Source organism: Eschrichtius robustus, chromosome 14, assembly GCF_028021215.1.
Source record: "Eschrichtius robustus isolate mEscRob2 chromosome 14, mEscRob2.pri, whole genome shotgun sequence".
NCBI classification, from domain to species: domain Eukaryota; kingdom Metazoa; phylum Chordata; class Mammalia; order Artiodactyla; family Eschrichtiidae; genus Eschrichtius; species Eschrichtius robustus.
This window is the reverse complement of record NC_090837.1, coordinates 19,599,996-19,618,531: the sequence shown is the minus strand read 5'-3', so window position 1 is coordinate 19,618,531 and position 18,536 is coordinate 19,599,996. Positions and strand designations below refer to the sequence as shown.

At 47.3% G+C, this 18,536-nt stretch overlaps 2 protein-coding genes across 11 annotated transcripts in view; one reads left to right on the top strand and one right to left on the bottom strand.

The window, feature by feature from the left end:
• Nucleotides 1-18,536, bottom strand: part of SART3 (spliceosome associated factor 3, U4/U6 recycling protein) — a 48,705-nt gene that overhangs the window by 23,082 nt on the left and 7,087 nt on the right. For 3 of the 10 annotated variants that reach the window (XM_068563079.1, XM_068563072.1, XM_068563074.1), the window contains 3 exons: nucleotides 13,203-13,319; nucleotides 12,106-12,273; nucleotides 1,070-1,196 (listed from right to left, as the gene is read on the bottom strand). In XM_068563079.1, the coding sequence (XP_068419180.1) occupies nucleotides 1,070-1,196; nucleotides 12,106-12,273; nucleotides 13,203-13,313 (406 nt within the window). In that variant the 5' untranslated portion in view covers nucleotides 13,314-13,319. Of the gene's footprint in view, nucleotides 1-1,069; nucleotides 1,197-9,283; nucleotides 11,119-12,105; nucleotides 12,274-13,202; nucleotides 13,320-17,545; nucleotides 17,683-18,536 lie in introns of those variants that run through there. The other 7 variants (XM_068563076.1, XM_068563080.1, XM_068563075.1 and 4 more) reach the window with 5 other exon arrangements.
• On the top strand, nucleotides 10,977-17,501 carry ISCU (iron-sulfur cluster assembly enzyme). The gene is made up of 5 exons (XM_068563084.1): nucleotides 10,977-11,187; nucleotides 12,733-12,846; nucleotides 13,736-13,846; nucleotides 15,399-15,477; nucleotides 16,992-17,501. The coding sequence occupies exons 1-5, from the start codon at nucleotides 11,074-11,076 to the stop codon at nucleotides 17,075-17,077; spliced, it is 504 nt and encodes a 167-aa protein (XP_068419185.1). The 5' UTR covers nucleotides 10,977-11,073; the 3' UTR covers nucleotides 17,078-17,501.

Below are 18,536 nucleotides of genomic sequence, written 5' to 3'. Positions count from 1 at the left end.
GTTACCCCCATTTTACTGCTGGGAAAACTGAGTCTTAATAAATTTGTTTATTCATTGAATTATTTTCGGCTGCGTTGGGTCTTCGTTGCTGAGCGCAGGCCCTCTCTGGTTGCGGCGAGCGGGAGCCACTCTTTGCCGCGGCGCGCGGGCCCCTCACTGCGGTGGCCTCTCCCGTTGCGGAGCACAGGCTCTAGGCACGCAGGCTTCAGTAGCTGTGGCACATGGGCTCAGTAGTTGTGGCTCGCAGGCTCTAGAGCGCCGGCTCAGCAGCTCTGGTGCACGGGCTTAGCTGCTCCGTGGCATGTGGGATCCTCCTGGACCAGGGCTCGAACCTGCATCCCCTGCACTGGCAGGCGGACTCCTAACCACTGCACCACCAGGGAATTCCAAAACTGAGTCTTAGAATGTTTATATAATTTGTTTAAGGTCACACAGCTAGAAAGACATACAGCCAGGCAATCTGATTTCAGCTTCTACGCTCTGCAGTTATGCTTTGTGGGAGGGAGAAGGGGACAGAACTGGATCTAGGACCTGTGTTTTCCGACTTGTCCCTAAAAGATCAATTACGTATATTCACGGAGATTTAACTACAAAGATGCTTGGTGTAATTATGTTTCAAGTAAGCAGAAATAACCTAAATGCCCAACTATTGTGGAACAAATAAGGTACGAATCATTTAAATTAAAAATTCTTTATGAAAGTTTAGTTATAATACATTTACAGTTATCTGTTTCTGAGAATGGATTAAATACACAAATACTAGAACAGGAAACAGAAAGGGAACGGGGCAAACGTTTAATTACATAGAAATATTTTATCATAAAGTTAGGATAAAGAAATTAGGATTCAAAACATGAGTCAGTATTGCACGACTACAACTATGTTAAGCAAAAACTAGAAGAGGATAAACTAAAAATTGCTGACTTTAGATGATGGGTTTTCTTCTTTCCACTATACTTATATGTTCCAAATTTTCTATAAGGAGCATGTCCCACTTTCAGCACTGAAGAAAAAGGACACTCTTCAATTCTCTGTGTTTATAAAAGCAGCCCAACTGTGGAAGCCTTACCTTCGGTCAAAGGAAAGATCTCGCTCATCTTCTGGCGGGCCATCCTCACTTTGGTAAGCTCCCCTTCCAACCGAAGCAGCCGGATCAGGTCCACGTGGCAGTTGTAGTCGTAGATGTTGATAGACAGCTAGAAGAAAAAGGAACAGACGTTGAAATTTAGAATGCCATCATCAAAATAACTCAGCTTTTTTCACCATTGGTGACGACACGTCTGCCACAAGCACAAAATATGTGCAATGTGGGAGAGCCACGAAAAGAGCAAGGCAACATTTACCCTCAGGAAGAGGGAGAAACATCCACAAGAAAGAGCTTCTTATAATAAACTTAACACTCTCTCAAATATGTTACAATTCCTGTCAGAACACACGTGGGTTCTCTCTGAAATACAGAAAACATTCTAATGAAGCAACTAAACACAAGGTATGACCTGAGGCAAGTTATTAACTTTTCTAAGCCTCCATTCCCTCATCTGTAAAATGGGATACACCACTAGGTTCTAGCTCGTAAGGTTCTTGTGAGGTTTGTTTTTTTTTAATAGAGCTTTATTGGAGTATAATTGCTTCACAATACTGTGTTAGTTTCTGTTGTACCAAAGTGAAGCAGCCATATGCATACACATGTCCCCCTGTCTGCTCCCTCTTGAGCCTCCCTCCTATCCTTGTTATCCCACTGAAAGGTAATTTAGTATCACGCTGTAGCACGTGCCAGGTACATCAGTAAGAGCTCTTTTCTTTTACTAAACAAACAAACAAATGAAAATCCCTATCGGGAGAAACGAGAATGGCAACAGACTGATGAAGCTGAGTGACAGGTACAAAAAGGTTTATCTTTATATTTCAAGTTAAAAGTTAATAAATTAAGATAATTGCTTCCAAAGCTATCGTACATCCGAGACAAAGGAAAACTAAAAGAACTTGTCACTAGCAGACTTACTCTTAAAGAATAGCTAAAGGAATTTCTTCAAACAGAAAGCAAATAATAAGAGAAATCTTGGAGCATCAGGAAGGAAGAAAGAGCAGAAATATGGGTAAATACAATAGATGATCCTTCTCTTCATGAATCTTCTAAATTGTATGATAACGGAAATAAAAATTTTAAGGCTATCTGATACCCAAAACAATGACATTTCAAAGGAGGAATGGTAAAGGGACCTAAATGGGAAGATTTCCACACTTCACTCAGGGGTAAAACATAGATACCATGTAAGTCAAATATACTGAAATACCCAAAGCAACCACTGAGAAACTATATAAAGCAATACTCTAAAAATCACTATAAATAAATCAAGCTGGAATCCTAAAGAATGTTCAAATAACCCATACAAAGGCAAGAAAAGAGAAACAGGAGAACAAGCAACACAGGAAACAAACAGAAAATGATAAAATGTCAGGCTTTAGACCTAACATGCCAATAATTACCTTCAAAGTATATGATGCTAAACATACTTATTACAAGACAGAGAATGGCAGAGTGGATAAAAACACAACTCATCTCTATGCTGATTACAAGAAGCTCACTTCAAATTCAAGGATGTAGGTAGGTTCAAAGTAAAAGGATGGGGAAAGATATAGCATGCAAACATTAAACAAAAAGAAGCAGAAGTGACTATATTAATATCACATAAAGTAGACTTTAGAGCAAAGAAAATTGTCAGAGATAAAATGGGACATTACATAATGACAAAAGGATCAGCCCACCTGGAAGACAAAACAATCCTAAAAGTGCATGCACCAAACAACAGAACCTCAAAATAGATGAAGCAAAAACTGATAGAGCTAAAAGAAGAAACAGACACAACCACAATTATATTGGGGATTTCAACATCCCCCACTTCAGCAACTAAAAGAATTACCAAACAGATAATCAGCAAGAATATAAAAAGAACTCAACAACACCATTAACCAACATGATCTAACTGCTATATATATAGAACACTCTACCCAACAATAACAGAATAACACATTTTTCTCAAGTGCCCAAGGAACATTCACTGAGACCATATCCTGGGCCATAAAACAAACCTCAACAAATTTTTAAAAACTTAAATCATACAGAGTATGTTTTCCAATAACAACGATCAATTACTGTAGGAATATCTCTAAACGCTTGAAAATTAAGCAATACGCTTCTAAATAATCTATGGGTCAAAGAGGAAATCTCAAAATTTAAAATACACAGAACTGAATGAAAATGCAAACACAGCAAATAAAAATAAGTGGACTGCAGCTAGCATAGGGTGGACAGGAAAACTTACAGAACTAAATTCAATGTACAAAAAGAAGTATACACCATGACTAAGTGGGAGTTATTCCAGGTATGCAAGGCTAGCTCAATCTTTTAAAAGCAATCACTGTAGTCCACTATATATCAAGCTAAGGAACAAAAATCATGGTATCAATTGATACAGAAAATGGATTTGACAAAATCCAACAACCATTCACAATAAAAACACTCAGAAAGTTAGGACTTTATCAAAAGTAAAACTTTTTGCTCTGTAAAAGACTCTGTTAAGAGGATGCAAAGACAAGCTACAGACTGGAAAAAAAAAATTTACAAACCACATATCTGACAAAGGACTAATATCTAAAAGATATAACTCCAAACTCAACAGTAAAAAACAAACAATCCAAATAAAATAAAAAGTAGGCAAAAGACATGAACCAACATGTACTGGGTTGGCCAAAAAGGTCTTTTGGGTTTTTCTGTAAGATGTTACAGAAAAACTCAAATGAACTTTTTGGCCAACCCAATATATCCAGAGGACACAGATGGCAAGTGAGTTCACATGAATAACGGTCAGGGAAATACAAACTAACACCATAATGAGCTATCCTTACACACCTATCAGAATAGCCAAAAGGAAAAACAGTGACACCAACAAATGCCAGAGAAGATGCAAAAAAACTGGATCACTCATACATTGCTGATGAGAATATAAAATGGGTATAGCAATTCAGGAAACTGTTTTTGGCAGTTTCCTATAGAATTCAACACACAAGTACCATATCACCCAGCAACTGCACCCTTGGGCGTTTTTCCAGAGAAACAAAACCTATGTTCACACAAACATCTGAACAGGAATGTGCATAACAGCTGTATTCCTAACAGCTAAATCTGGAAAGAACCCAGAGGTGCTTCAATGGGTGGATGGGTAAACGAACCATGGAACACCCACGCCACGGAATACTACTCAGCCATAACAAGGAACAAATAAACACACAACTCAGATGAATCTTGAAGGAATTATGCTGAGTGAAAAAAGGTCATCCCCAAAGGTTACATGCTATATGATTCCATTTACATAACATTATTGAAATGATAAAAATGTAGAAATGGAGATCAGATTAGTGGGTGCTAGAGGTCAGGAACTGTGGCTCTATCAGGGCAGCAGGAGGGATCCTGAGGTGACAGAGCCGATTTGTGTGCTGACTTTGTCAACGTCAATACATGGGTTGTGAGACTGTACTATAGTTTTACAGAAGGTCACCAGTGGGGGAAACTGGGTAAAGGGTACACAGGACCTCTCTGTATTATTTCCTGCAACTGGAGGGAAACCTACAATTACCTCAAAATGAAAAGTTTAATTTTTTAAAAAAGCTTTCAGGGACTTCCCTGGTGGCGCAGTGGTTAAGAATGTGCCTGCCAATGCAGGGGACACGGGTTCGAGCCCTGGTCCGGGAAGATCCCACATGCTGCGGAGCAACTAAGCCCGTGCACCACAACTACCGAGCCTGCGCTCTAGAGCCCATGAGCCACAACTACCGAAGCCCACGCCCCTGGAGCCCGTGCTCCGCAACAAGAGAAGCCACCACAATGAGAAGCCCGCGCACCACAAGGAGGAGTAGCCCCCCCTTGCCACAACTAGAGAAAGCCTGCGCGCAGCAACGAAAGCCCAACAGAGCCATAAATCAATCAATCTATCTATCTATCTATCTATCTATCTATCTATCTATCTTAAAAAAAAAAAGCTTTCAAACAAGTTGGGGTATGGGGTTACATTAAGTCTATACACCAAGACTAGACTAGTATCTACTCTTCCAACGTCTGCCACATTTCAGCAATAAATATTTCCCTCTCCAGAGATGACAGATGACCTATAATTCATTCGACTAACACTGCCATTTGACAATGTACTCTTAGTAATCTAGACCCTAGTTATTGCATTAAACTGCACACAGGAGGATCTGTCTCAGCAGGTAGCAAGTCTCAGCAGTAATCAGTCAGACCACGGAATTGACACGGGACAAACTGACGGACAGAACACTAGAAAGCGCCCAGAAACAGACCCACGCAACCAGAAAGTATATCACAGAGGGGCACTGGGTGTATCCACTAAAATGAATTCATGACCCATGACCATGGCCCCAGTTTGAAAAATACTGACTTAAAGAAACTCTTACAGGGTTTGAGACTGGCACAGTTTAACAGTAACAATGTTCCTTGTAGCCTGTTTGTAATAGGGAAAAAAAAAACTGTAAGCAATTCAAATGCCAGAACAACCAATAAGCTGTGGGCTACTCACACCCTGGTGTACAGAACACACAGCAGTCAAAATGGATAACCTGCAACTGCAAGAACATGGCTGAATCTTAAAAACACTGCTGAGTGGAAAGCAGTCCCGGATGATTAGACATTGCATGATACACTTTTTTAAAAGCTCAAAAACAAACAAAAGTGGACAATATATGCTTAGGAATGCATACTTAGAGGATAAAACTATACATGTTTTAAAAGAGAAGGAAGCACTCAAGATTCAAAAAAGCAGCTACCTGGGTTTGAGGAGGGGATGGGGTCAAGGCAGGGCACTGGAATCGGGCAGAAGCTGTAGGGACGGGCAGCAGTACTGATGAAGTCCCCACTCTTAGAGCAAGGGTGTTCATCTCATTACCATCCTTTACAATTTACAGATGTGAACTGCTTTGTATGTATCAAATTACACACAAATAGATAATAAAGAAGAATCAATACCAGGTAAGCCCATGACCTATAATTTTTAAAAAAATCTTTTAGCAATGTTCTCCTGCTCATGACTTATAAAACGTGACAGGCTGAACCCACCCCGTGATTATGTGATAGGCTGAAAAAGGACAGGACGAGGTCAGGACAGAAGTGTTCTAACGTCCACGGGTTCTGTTTCCCCGTCTGTACCGGAAGGCACTGGCGTACACCTCTGCATCTCAAGTGGACTGCCATGATGCACTGATGTCTCAAAATTGGCTGTCAAGTGTGTCACGCAAGTAACAATAGTGAAAGAAGTGAAGATCGTGAAAGATGTACTTTCCTCATGAAGGAGCAGGCGCAGTTCTCCCCATCACTCGCAACTCACCTGGGTCTGAATGTGTTTTCTGAGCATGAAGGGGGGTGGGCAAGTCCTGCCTAGCCAGCCTGAGTAATGTCTATGCAAGCGGCCCTCCCGTGAACACCAGAGGGAGATCAGAAGAGAAACGTACAAAACTCACTGAAGTAAAGGAACTGTCTCTAGGATGGTTTTTGATCTAAATTTCTGATTTTTAGGCCCAAATAATGAAGATACTATATATGGAGAGGTGCTCTGAGAGCATGTACATTAAACGCACACTGACATGCATTTAAGAGACCTTCCAGAGTGTTCAACCAGCACTGACAAATGAGCTCATGTGCCGGTCTAGTCTGGTCTCAGAACACTGTTAACGACAAAGGATGCTTTAAAGAAAGAGTAGGCTTGGCCAACGTGCAAGTGCTCTGCGAACTGATTTCCTGACTCCCTAACAGCACAACCTGGCCCTGGACTGGGGGCGGAGAGGTGACAGAGAGGCCTGGTGGAGAGGACACTTAGCTGCAATCACAGGAAAGGCGGGGGGGGGGGGGGGGGGGGGGGGGGGCGGGGGAAGGAGATGGGAGCAGGTCCCATCACTGCATCTACTGTGTGTCAAACTGTGCCTGGAGCTTTACACACCTCTTGTCACTTAAGCTCCACAACAGCCCTGTGAGGGAGGCACTACTACAACCCTCCCTTTACCAATTGGGACAGCAGGCTCAGAGCGCTGACATGACCTGTAAGACACCATGAGGTGCCACTTTCAGTTTCAGGCCACAAACACAAATGGTGGGAAATCTCCGCTTTCGTTACACGGACAGATACTACTCACTGCGAGCTTTCATAAACACACTCAGGGCGACAACTGGAATTTGCAAATACAACAAGGCCGAGGGTTTCACAGGCCTCTCTGGAAGTTACTGACCATCATGCTCCACCAAGAGAGTCGTTACAGCAGGAACTAGAGGCTGTGGGATTAGGAGGAGGTGGGAGGGAGTTTTGGAAAAATTGGAAAAGTCCATTTCTAGACCCCCCCGGAAAAGAGGATAAAGCCAGAGGCTCTTCAATTCACCGTCACCTGCCAGATCCCATCCTGTGCGGTCACCTTCGGTGGCCTGAGGCAGGGCTGGCAACTGCACAACACCAGTAGGCCGGTGGCCTCTGCCCTGACCCATCCTCCTCTCTAGTAAGCTGGGTACCCTCATCAACGACTTAATCGCTCTGCTTCCAAGCCTCCCCTTCCCCTAAAATGGTAATCCTCTTTCCCCTACCGAGTAAGCTAATGGCTCACTGAAAGGCCCAAGGCCAGAAGAACAGATTTCCACCAGGACAGGGACACAGTCAGCCTAGCATCTCGTACTACACTGCTGAATGAATAGAAGACTGAATAGACTTTGGCACGCTTATTTATAAAAAGCAGAAATGGTAACCACCTGCCTACCCCCAGCTGGTTCAGATAGGATGACAAATGGGACAGGTATAGCAAGAGATAATATAACTGTTTCACAATTCAACAAAACATCACCTCGAGACAGGACGTTGTAAGGAATGTCACACCCAGCAAAGTTAAGTGAGAAACCCAGGCTAACCACCTCACATCACTAAGTAATTTCATAGCCAGCGTGGCATTCAGTCCGCAGACAACCTTGAAAAGTTCAAAACCCCTTACGAGTGGGTCTAAGCAAATCATTTCATCATTCCTTCTGTGCCTCGGTTTCCTCATCTGTAAAATGAGATTGTGCTCCAAATCCACTCTACCCTCTCTCCTCCCCGTCCTGTGACCCACTGTGTGGACCACACGGATGAGGTCTCTGGCTGTCTTGCTTCCAGCAGGGTTTGCCCAGCAGACGGCACCAGCAGACTGTTTGGAGAGGGGCAGAGCGGTAGGTCAGGGTACTTCTTCCCCACCCCAATCCCTGATGGGAAACTGGGGCCGCACCCCTGGAACGAACGTCTCACCTCCTCTCAGGTGTTCTCTCCACACAACTATTTGGAAAACCAGTCCCTCCCATCACCTCTTCAGGCCTAAAGGTGGACACCTAAAGGTCCTGCTACTACTAGCCCTGGGGTACCGAACCTTCACTCCTGATTTCCCTGCCCTAGACACAGGAGTCCCTTTACTGACCTTTTCTCAAACTTTCCTAATTTGAATGTGCCACCTGCTTCCTGCTGGAATCCTAGATTACACAAGAGATACCACCACCTGTATCTCATAAGGTTACAGATCAGAAATCACGTAGCTACTAGTGCCAGGCCCCGGGCTTTAATTACCATTATAACAAACCTACGTGCGGAAATCGTTTCTCCCAATTTACAAATGAGGAAGCCAAGGCTGAGAGAGATTAAGAAATTCGCCCAAGCGCACGCAAGGGTGGAAGAGCCAGAACTGGGGCCTTAGGCTCCAGATGCTGAAATCTCTCCCTTTCCATTTCTATTATCACCGTCACGGTCAATATTTTCCCGACCACGCCATAGTTCATCATCGTCGTCATTCCTACAGGCAAATAACTCTCTTTTAGAAATAAAAATTTATCTCTCGTGCTGGACAGCTGAACGGTGTGGCTAAGAGAGGGAGTTCTGGCTGGAGTCGATTCAAAGTTCAAAGCCTGTCTCGCCAAAAGCCTGTCTCACCATTTACGGGAAGTGTAATCTTGAGCAAGAGAATTCCCTCCACCAAGAGCCTGTTTCCTCCCATAAAACGGGAAATACACTACTTCCTTCAGCGGATTCTGGCGAAGGTTCAATGGGATAACGGTTGCAAAGCACCTGGCGAGCAATAAGCGCTCGAAGGACGGGAGACGCGCTGATGAATTGCGCTTTGGCGGCCTTGGCGGCTTTATTACCGCCGAGGACAAGGCAGGCGGGCCGGGGCCTGGGAACCTGAGGGAAGGAGCCCGCCGCCCACCCCCCGCGCCCACCTGCTCCTCCAGCCGCTCGATCTCCAGCTGGTTCTTCTCCTCTTCGTCGTACTCCCACTCGTACTCCCCCGGGGAGCTCTCGGCCGAGGAAGCCATGGCGTACTCCTCATCTCCATCGCTCTCACTCACGCCTTCCTCCTGCTGGTCCCACTCCGGCCCCACCGTCTTGTACGTCGCGGTGGCCACGGCCCGCGATAACACCTTCCTCCTCGTCCTAGCCTCCTTAGCTTCAACCTCCTCGCCCTCGGCCTTGGGCCCGGCCTTGGGCTCAGCCTCCGCTTCCGAAGCCGATGCTGCGGCCGCCGTCGCCATCTTGCGCCTCCAGTGACTCCCGGGTCCTCACTCTGCCGCCGAAGACCCACTGAAGTAGAAGCTGCCCGCGGCGCGCGCCTGATCAAAACCCTGCTCTCCTGCCACCTAGAGAGAAACTGTGAGCCACGGATGACGGCGAAACCTCGTAATACACGGAACTCATGTTATTTTATATACTTTTAATAGTTCTCGTCGGAGGCAAAAGAACTCACTAACAGGGCATGTGTTCCGCCACAACTTCGGACAGAAGTTGGGTCCTTAGACAGGAAGTGGAAGCCATAGAGGAAGTCATGGAGTGAGCGTGCTGATTGACATTAAGGGTTTGGCGCCATCTTGAGAAGGTCAAAATGATTCTTGGAATTAATGCCTTACTTGCCGCCTATTCTGACCTGGCGCGTGGTTCAGTCTCCCTAGTAACTGAGCCTCAATGCAGAGAAAAGTCCAAGTCCTCGGGGAAGGATCGATTGCACCATTTATGAGAAAAATTCATTTCCCAAAGAGATTCCTCCCCTTTATGTAATGCCTCGTGCCTAGCAGTTAAATACACATGTGCGTTTTCTGGTTTTATAGGATCATATTCTGCAAACCAATATTAATAAACTACATTAGTAAACATTTACTTAGAATCTCTTCATTGCCATGCCTTGTCATATAAATTGTGACAGTTTGCTTTTTTACAGAGAGAGAAATAGAGACATAAACATACACACTTTTTAAAATCAGGGCGAAGTATTCGTTTAGCTAAGCTTTCCACTTTTGAGGTAGGAAAGCCTTGGTGTGTCTATTTATTGCCTTTCTCCCTCATTAGCAAGCTTAATTATGTCAGAAATTATGTTTTTCTTTCCGTTGTATTCCCAAAGCACACCGACAAAAAGTAGATACTCAACAAATATTTGCTCAATGGATGAAAGAATTATCCTTGAATTAGTACAAAAGAGAAGATCGAGGTTTAGAAAGACGCTGTCATTCACCTAGGATCACACAGCCAGTTAGGAGCACAAACGGGATTCCAACTCAGGATTGTTCAAGTTTGAATCCCAACTGAGTCTAACTCTCCGGGCAACCTAGGACAAGCTACTACACCGCTCTGATCCTCAACTTCCTAAGCTGCAAAACAGGGCTAAGAAAGGTGGACTGGTTGATCCTCTGCGCATTCCGGCGGTGGACTTTGTGAACGCAAACTTGGGTCCCGAACGCCAGCCCGAAGCCCCTCAGATCCAGAAACCATCACGGAGGACAAAGCCTCCTGCGACTCCAGACCTTTGGGCTCTGTGTCCCGCCCGGGCTCCGCGCCCCGCCCGCCCCGGAGGGGCGTGGTCAAGGCGTGACCAAAGCGCGTACACGTGCACGGAGCGGGAGGGCTCAAGCGCGAAGTCGCCAGGACTTTAGAGGGAGCGCGCTCCAGGCTAGGAGCCGACTCGCGCACGCGCCCCCCGCCTCGGTCTCGCACTCGGCCTGCGCAGGCGCAAGCTCGTAAGATGGCGGCGGCTGGAGCAGGCCGTCTGAGACGGGCGACTTCGGCACTGCTGCTCCGGGCCCCGCGTCTGCCGGTCCGGGAGCTGTCAGCTCCGGCTCGGCTGTATCACAAGAAGGTAGGAGCGGGCGGGAGCGGGCGGGAGTGCGAGGACAACCGAGAGTGCGGGCGTCGTAGCGGAGGCCCGGCCCAGGAAGGACTCTGCGGGACCCGGGCACTGCTGGGCCCGTGAGGCCGCACTGCGACCCAGGGTACGGGCCGCCCCCGGCCCCAACGGAGGCGCCGCCCCTCGCGCGAATCCGCCTGGACTAACTTTCCCTCCCTGCGCAGGGGCACTAACCGCGCCTGAAATAAAAATGACAGCTTCCGCTCATCTAGTAGCCACTGCCCGTGGGCCCGGCCTCTGGCCGCCATCTCGTGCATCCAGCCTTTAAACCCCCAACAGCCCAGGAAGCAGGGTCCTGCAGTGACTTGCCAGCCCGACACACAGCGGCGCGGGGTCCGGCTTCAGCCAAGGCCACCGCCCTGGCCAGGTGACCTTGGGCAAGTCAGTGCCGTGCGCTGAACCTGATTCCCCACTTGTCACATGGGGTCTTAGCAGCTCCCCGTACTCGAGACCATTCCTGCGGAGTCCTCGGCAGGGTGCCTGGCACAGGGAGGCCACTTAGGGTGATTTTTATTGTTTCAGGAGCTCAGAGCCTCCGAGTGGAGATGGACATGTAACGAACAGCCATAACGTTTTTATTTTTGTTTTGTTTCTGTTTGGAGTGGTGGTGAGCTGTGAGTAGAGACAGGTGCATACTTTGCAGCCCTTACCTTCCGGGGGTGTAAAGTCCCTAAACATGAGACTCTCTCACTCGGGAACCGGTTGACTAAAGAATGCGGTGAATCAACCCGGGGCAGAAAGTCCAGATTGGACATTATCTTGTAGGTCCTTGGGCTTGGAGTCAAAATCCGTGGTTGGATAGCTGGGGTGGAGGTGGGGGGGGGGGAGACTGGAAAGATCGGGATACTTACTGCTAACTGGTAAACAAACCTCAAGATTTTTAAAGCCTTCCGCGTGCCAGTTTGAATAGATGTTTATTCTGTTCTGGCTTCCGCGCATTTCCCCACGGACTTCACTCCCCGACCCAGGGTTGTGTGTTGTTGACACGAGCCTTTCCGCCACCAGGGTGCGCTGCTGCACCAGAGAGATTTCAGGGCCCTGAAATACAAGTAATGAGATATTTATTATTTATTTTCGCACACAAAGGGACGTATTCCATAGCCTTGTTCCTCCTGTATCAGTCTCCTTGAGGCTTCTGGGAAACCCTTCCATTTCTGGACCATACTTATTTTCAGGATTTTCGAATAATAATCATTATCCTTTACGAATGGATTTTCTTTGGAAATTACAAAAATGCTGTTTGAGCCCAACTCTGGTGACTTGGGTGGTTAAAGGTCAAGTAATTATTTGTGGTTCAAAACCCTGCGGAATTAAGACATGATTTTGCCGATTTTTCGCCACTATCTGGAATCTCTGAATTCCTTCCCAGGTGAAATTTGGTATTTAGTGATGGCCTGCCAGGTTCAGCTTGCTGACTTCAAGGACCTTGCCATCAAAGTCGGGGAGACCAACAGCAAAAAAGAGTGACTGAGATTTCTGTTCACCCTCTCGTTTCAGGTTGTTGATCATTATGAAAACCCCCGAAACGTGGGGTCCCTTGATAAGACATCTAAAAATGTTGGAACCGGACTGGTGGGAGCTCCGGCGTGTGGTGATGTCATGAAATTACAGGTACCGCTGGTTCCCATCTTTACTGGTGGTAACAGTGACCCCTTTGCTTGTACAGTGCTCCGTAGTTGACAGAGCATTTACGTGTACAGCATTGCATCTGGTCCCCATCTCGATTCCTGTGAGATGGGACAAGTCAGTGTTACAAATGACTCAAGCAGGGGCTGAATGCTAGTCACACTGGTAAACTACGCTGACCCTTTCTGACATAGTGAACTGATCTCACCTTTGTGCTCACTGTACCATCCTAAATTCCAACTTAGCTAAGTGAAATCTTTTGTGAATTTTACCAATCAAAGGAAAACCACAACTGTTCAGTTAGCAATCCCCAAAGAGACAGGAAACGCAGTAAATCAAACCTCCCGCACGTTGGAGACGACATGCAGGTAGTGCCTGGCACTCTGGGTGAACCATAGCTTTCTCCACATCTCCTTTGTCACCGTGGTGGGCAGCTCGCCAGACAGCTTCATGCCTATCTTGGAAAACAGAAACAAGGCAGGAGGGAACTACCGCATGCAGTCTGGCGCCAAAGGAAAAAGCATTATCCAGAGACCTTTATTGCAGACTCTCCCAGTGTTTAAAGACGCACATTGACCCAGCAGCTGGGAGGAGAACCTCATAGCCAAAAATCAGGCTAGGGTTGGGGGCGGCAGGAGGCATATTTTTTGGTTGATCTTTACTAGCTAGGCCTGTATAATTCTGTATAGTTGTTCCTGCTTTTATCTTCTCATCACTGAGCTCTTTGGAACAGAGGAAACTCAGTAATTAGTGCCCAAACTTTTAAGTGTGGAAAGCAGGATCAAGGCTCTCAGGGAGCGCCCCGTGGGCCTCCATGAGCGCCAGGTTCTATGGGGCGCACCAGAACCTCTGCTAACTCCTGCCTCTTTTCTAGATTCAAGTGGATGAAAAGGGGAAGATCGTGGACGCCAGGTTTAAAACATTTGGCTGTGGTTCTGCGATTGCCTCCAGCTCGCTAGCCACCGAATGGGTAAAGGGGAAGACGGTAGGTTCCTGCAAACTAGAATTAAGGCACATTCTCCACAAACCTGGCTCTCAGTTAAGGGAAGGGTCTAGTGAGTGTAAACAAACAAACCAAAAACCTATGATTTTTTTTTCTAAATATGCTAAGAATTTTCTTTTTAATTTTGCTTACCGAGGTTTTTATTAAATTCTTCTCCACATTGGGAATTACGGATAATTTTAAGTGTTTTTTAGTTTGGGGTTTTTTGTTGTTGATCATTTTTATTTGTTTGGGGGTTTTGGTGGTGTTTTGTTTTTAACTAAATCGAAAAAAGATCCTCACTTCCCCCTCTAACACAATAGAAGTGAAAAGAAATCTTTGGCTTTCTCCAAGGTCACTGCTGTTACCATTTCTTAGAAGTCTAAGTCTGCTCAGGGGGTGGTTCTATTGTGGTTTGTTTTGTTTGTTTCCTGCCATCCTGTTTCAGGAGGGATTGCAGGTGGCTTACAAGGATTCATGAAATAACAAACTAGCCTTTCTAAAATCCTGTCGTCATTAAAACCTCTCAGAAAAGCCAAACTGCAGGTGCTTATCTTTGCAGCCCCAAGGGCCCAAGTTCTGGGAGCTGAGTCACAGAGGCGTGTGCCAGGCCACGTGCCGCCGGCTCCCTGTGGCTCAGGGCCTCCTGGCCGGCAAGCTCCTCAGGGCCGGGGAAGCAGAGACCTAACCTGTTCTGGCCGGAGGTGGCTGTGAAGTGATTTGTCCAGAACTATCCTCAGCGAAAGAGGAAATGAGGAGACAGGGCACCTGTGCTCCCAGGGCCTGGCCCCGTGAATGTGATCAGAAAGTGGGGAGAGGGCCTTTCTCTGACCCTGAGAGACTCCCATCTGAGTTTCCAGGAACAGAAGTTGAAGCATAATTCAGTGGAGTTAGTGGACTTGGGAGATTGCGGGGCAGGGGGGGAAGTCGCTTTCCTTAAGGCAGCGGGGCTCCGTTCCACAGAGGCCTGCCTCCTGTTATGCCCCTGGGCTCTCGACAAACCCCAGGTATCCTTTTTAGTCCGCCTAGAGGAGAAAGGTTCTCCTTGGGGCAGGGGATGAGCCCCAAGAGCTCTCCTTCCAGGAGCTGTCTGTGCCACTGGCCCGGGTGCTGCCAGCCTGGGTGCCACCCCTCCCGCCTCCCTGACACCATCTAGCACTTAGAGTTGATGGGATTTATTCTGAACATTTAGTATAAGGCACCAGAGAAGTTGAGAGTCACAAAACCAGCGTAGAAAATCACTGCCTTTTAAAAAAAGGCTCAAGTTGCTGGCCTCAAGCAGACCCCTCAGAGGCTCCTCCCGGGGTCCGCTCCCGGCTCGTGGCAGCGTCTCTGCAGGCCTGGCTCACCCCAGCTGAGCAATGCAGGTGCGTATGCTTCGTACTTGAGGAGCCCAGCTGCAGCCGGGACATGGAAGTGGGAGTCCTCTGTCTGGGGTTATTAAATGGAAATCGTCCCCCGCCACCCTGTCGTGGGGCCTCTTTGGCCCTTTTTATTTTCTGTCCCACCAGACAGAGATCACTAAAACTTCCCGTCTGTCCCATGTGCCTCTCAGGTGGAGGAAGCCTTGACCATCAAAAACACGGACATCGCCAAGGAGCTGTGCCTCCCGCCTGTGAAACTGCACTGCTCCAGTAAGTGTCCCCTCCAGGATGCCGGCGGGCTCGGACACTTAGGGCAGTTTTGTAGTGGCACCCACTTGATTTGTGACAGGGGAACGGCGAGTCCTTTTGGGCCGTGGAGTCCACCTTCACAACCTCCGAGGGTTAGAGCTCATGGAGTCCGTTTTCACGATCTCCAGAGGGTTAGAGCCCCAGGGCCTCACTGCGGTCTCCAGGGCAGTCCTACGGGGGTGGTGTGGGCGAGCATCGTGCCGAGCACGTTGTGGCCTCACTTCTAACCCTCAGGAACGTCCTCCAGTCCCCAGAGGCGTCATTACCTCTCCCCCTCACAGAGGAGGAAACGAGGGCTCAGGTTAAAGCCCCCCAGTCACACAGCTCCTCAGTGGGAGGGCCAGAGTCTAAACCCCAGTCTCTGATTCCAGAATCTGTGCTGTTCACCCGGCTGTGGTGAAGTTGGGTCCAGTAAAGGAGAAAATGCCGCTTTCACCATAATCCTGTTTGTTGAGCATTTCCTCACTTCCTTTCCAGATGCCCTCACTGTCGGGGTCTGCATCTGTATATGAAATGACTAAGCCCAGTTGTGCAATATCCCCCTCTTCACTCTCCCTAAGAGAAAGTCCAGATGCCTTAAGGCTTATACTTGGCTTTCCAGTTCAGTCTAAAGCTTTTCAAATCTCAACCTTCTAGGGGAAGGCGGTTATGGGAAACAGTAGCCTAAACTTATTGATGGAGATTTACTGACCAAATTAGTTAAAAATCAGCAGAGGGCCAGGCCTCCTGCCAGGGTAGGACTCATAAGAGAAGAAGTGAGTGCCGCGGCAGGGGTGGAGGTCTGCTGAGACCCGAGTTCTTTCCGCTTGCCCTGGAATTTCAAATACCCGTGAATAAAGGCCATAGCTTGTAAACATTTTCACATGGTTTCAGAGGAACCCCCCGCCTTTTCATTAGGCCTTCTTGGGTACTGAAACCTTTAGCCAATGCTCTCTGCTGTCATTCCAGCTCTCTCAATGTTTATTTTCCCCAAAGCCTCCCTTTTAATATCGACTCCAAAATAAAAGTTTCCACACTTGGGATCACTAGAGAGTGCCGGCAAATGCCATCCCAGCCACAAACTGGCACGACCTAAGTTACGCCAGCCAGCGTCACCAGCGTCCACCGCGTTTATCCTGACTTCCCTGAGAGCAGCTGAGAACTAACATTTGTTGTGTCCCTCCTGTGCATCAGACCCTTTATGTATAAAGCCCTCACCCTATCCCAGCAAGAAAACATGATCGTCCAAGAGGCTAAGGAACTAACCTAGAATCTCGGGTATTTGCAGCACAGTCTGTCCCCAGAGCCGCCCCGCAGGAGGGACCCGGCTCAGGAAACAGCCATCGGCCTGCAGGCCTGCTCCTCGCCCAGCACCCTGGAGAGGTGACTGTTAAGCCTGTCCCAGCACCACTACCTCAGCTCTTAAAGATTCTCTTCCTAAGACTGTTCCTGCAGATTCTAGAAACTTAGGCTCTCTTTCGTTCTCTTACTTCCAGTGCTGGCCGAAGATGCCATCAAGGCCGCCCTGGCTGATTACAAACTGAAACAAGAACCCAAGAAAGGAGAGGTGGAAAAGAAATGAGCTCCCGGCGAAGCTTCCCGCAGGTCACGTGGGCTGCTTGCCCCCACGCCGCGCAGTCGTGTAGGTGTTCAGAAGCCCTCGCACTACGATATAAAGCACTATGAGATCCGCACAACATTTGCTGTTCACGTTGTGACTCTAATGCAAGCAAAATACACAGTCTAGTTGTTCTGAATCCTGTGGTTTCCTGCAGCTCACTTTCATCGCCTTAACCTAGTGTATGTCTATTTCGAATTATGCATATGGCCCCCAAACTGAAATCAGTAGGTTTGGGTAGTCGTGAAGTGCACAAATATCTAATTTTACCTGAATCTATTTTGGGGAAGATTACCAGTAGAATGCCTTGGTAAGATTATTTGGTAGGACCAAATATTGTACATAAAACAGATTTGCATATATATAATAAATAAAGGAATATAAGGCAGTGCTTGTCTCTGGTAAGCCTTGTCTCTTGGGTCCCTCACTCACCTCACAGGGCTGCCCTCAGCCCCTTGGGGTTTGTTCACAGATGCTGGACAGTGATGACTCGCGCACCTTTCCCAGCAAACTGGGCAGTAAAGACCACGCACGGAGATTTTAACAAAGCCAGATGTCACTAATGTTTTCTGAAACAAGGGGGAAGATGAAAGGAGATGGCCATCACTTTTCATTCTTTACAAAATAACAGGCTGACAGCTCAAAGTCAGTCCAGAAGATTCTGTTTGTAATTTCACTGGTTTGTAAAATCCTGAAATCTGAGCAACGCTGGCTTGGACGCTACCCTAAAGCTGTGGACCAAATCCACCAAGAGGCCTGAGGGATGAGTTTTAGATGTCGATTCCTAGGCCCAGGGTTCTGCTGTAGGTCTGGTCAAGTAGTTCCAATACCCGACTCTTGAGAACCTCCTGGGTGGTTCTGTGTGGAGGCGGGTTGAGCCAAGCCATCGGGAAGAACCTTCTTTTGTCCACACCTGCACAGCTGTGATACTTAAATAGTTCACTGTGAACTGCCTACGTGTACAGTGACTTCAAGTTTAAAAACATACCTCCCTGGCTCAGGGACAAATAACAGCTGTTCTAATCACTGTTCCTCCTGCCCCATCTGGCCCCAGGGGGGACAGGCAGGGGGTGCCATGCTGAGGCGCCCACAGTCACGCACCAGCTAAAAGCCCCACTAAAGGAGGCCCAACTTTCTAGTGAAACATGATCTCAAAATGCCAGCTAAGACTCTCAAATCTCCAACTTCAAAAGTAAGATGCTTTTGTTTTTCCCGATGTTCAGGCATAGGCTGGCTGCCTCTTCTCTTAAATATACCTCCTTTGTTTAAAAAAAAAAGCAAAAAACAAAAAACTCCTCTGGGTTCTGGGGAAGGACACTGAACTTCAAAGGCCCCTTCCCCCGCCCCCCAACCCGCGGGGAAGGCCACAGAGCAGGGCCTTCATCAGAATCTCAAATTAGAGCTGCTGGGTGGAACCATGTCA

Coding starts and splice junctions, on each gene's coding strand:
- ISCU (XM_068563084.1), top strand. CDS start 11,074: ATGGCGGCGGCTGGAGCAGGCCGTCTGAGACGGGCGACTTCGGCACTG. Junction 11,188..12,732: donor CTCGGCTGTATCACAAGAAG/GTAGGAGCGGGC, acceptor CTCTCGTTTCAG/GTTGTTGATCATTATGAAAA. Junction 13,847..15,398: donor AATGGGTAAAGGGGAAGACG/GTAGGTTCCTGC, acceptor TGTGCCTCTCAG/GTGGAGGAAGCCTTGACCAT.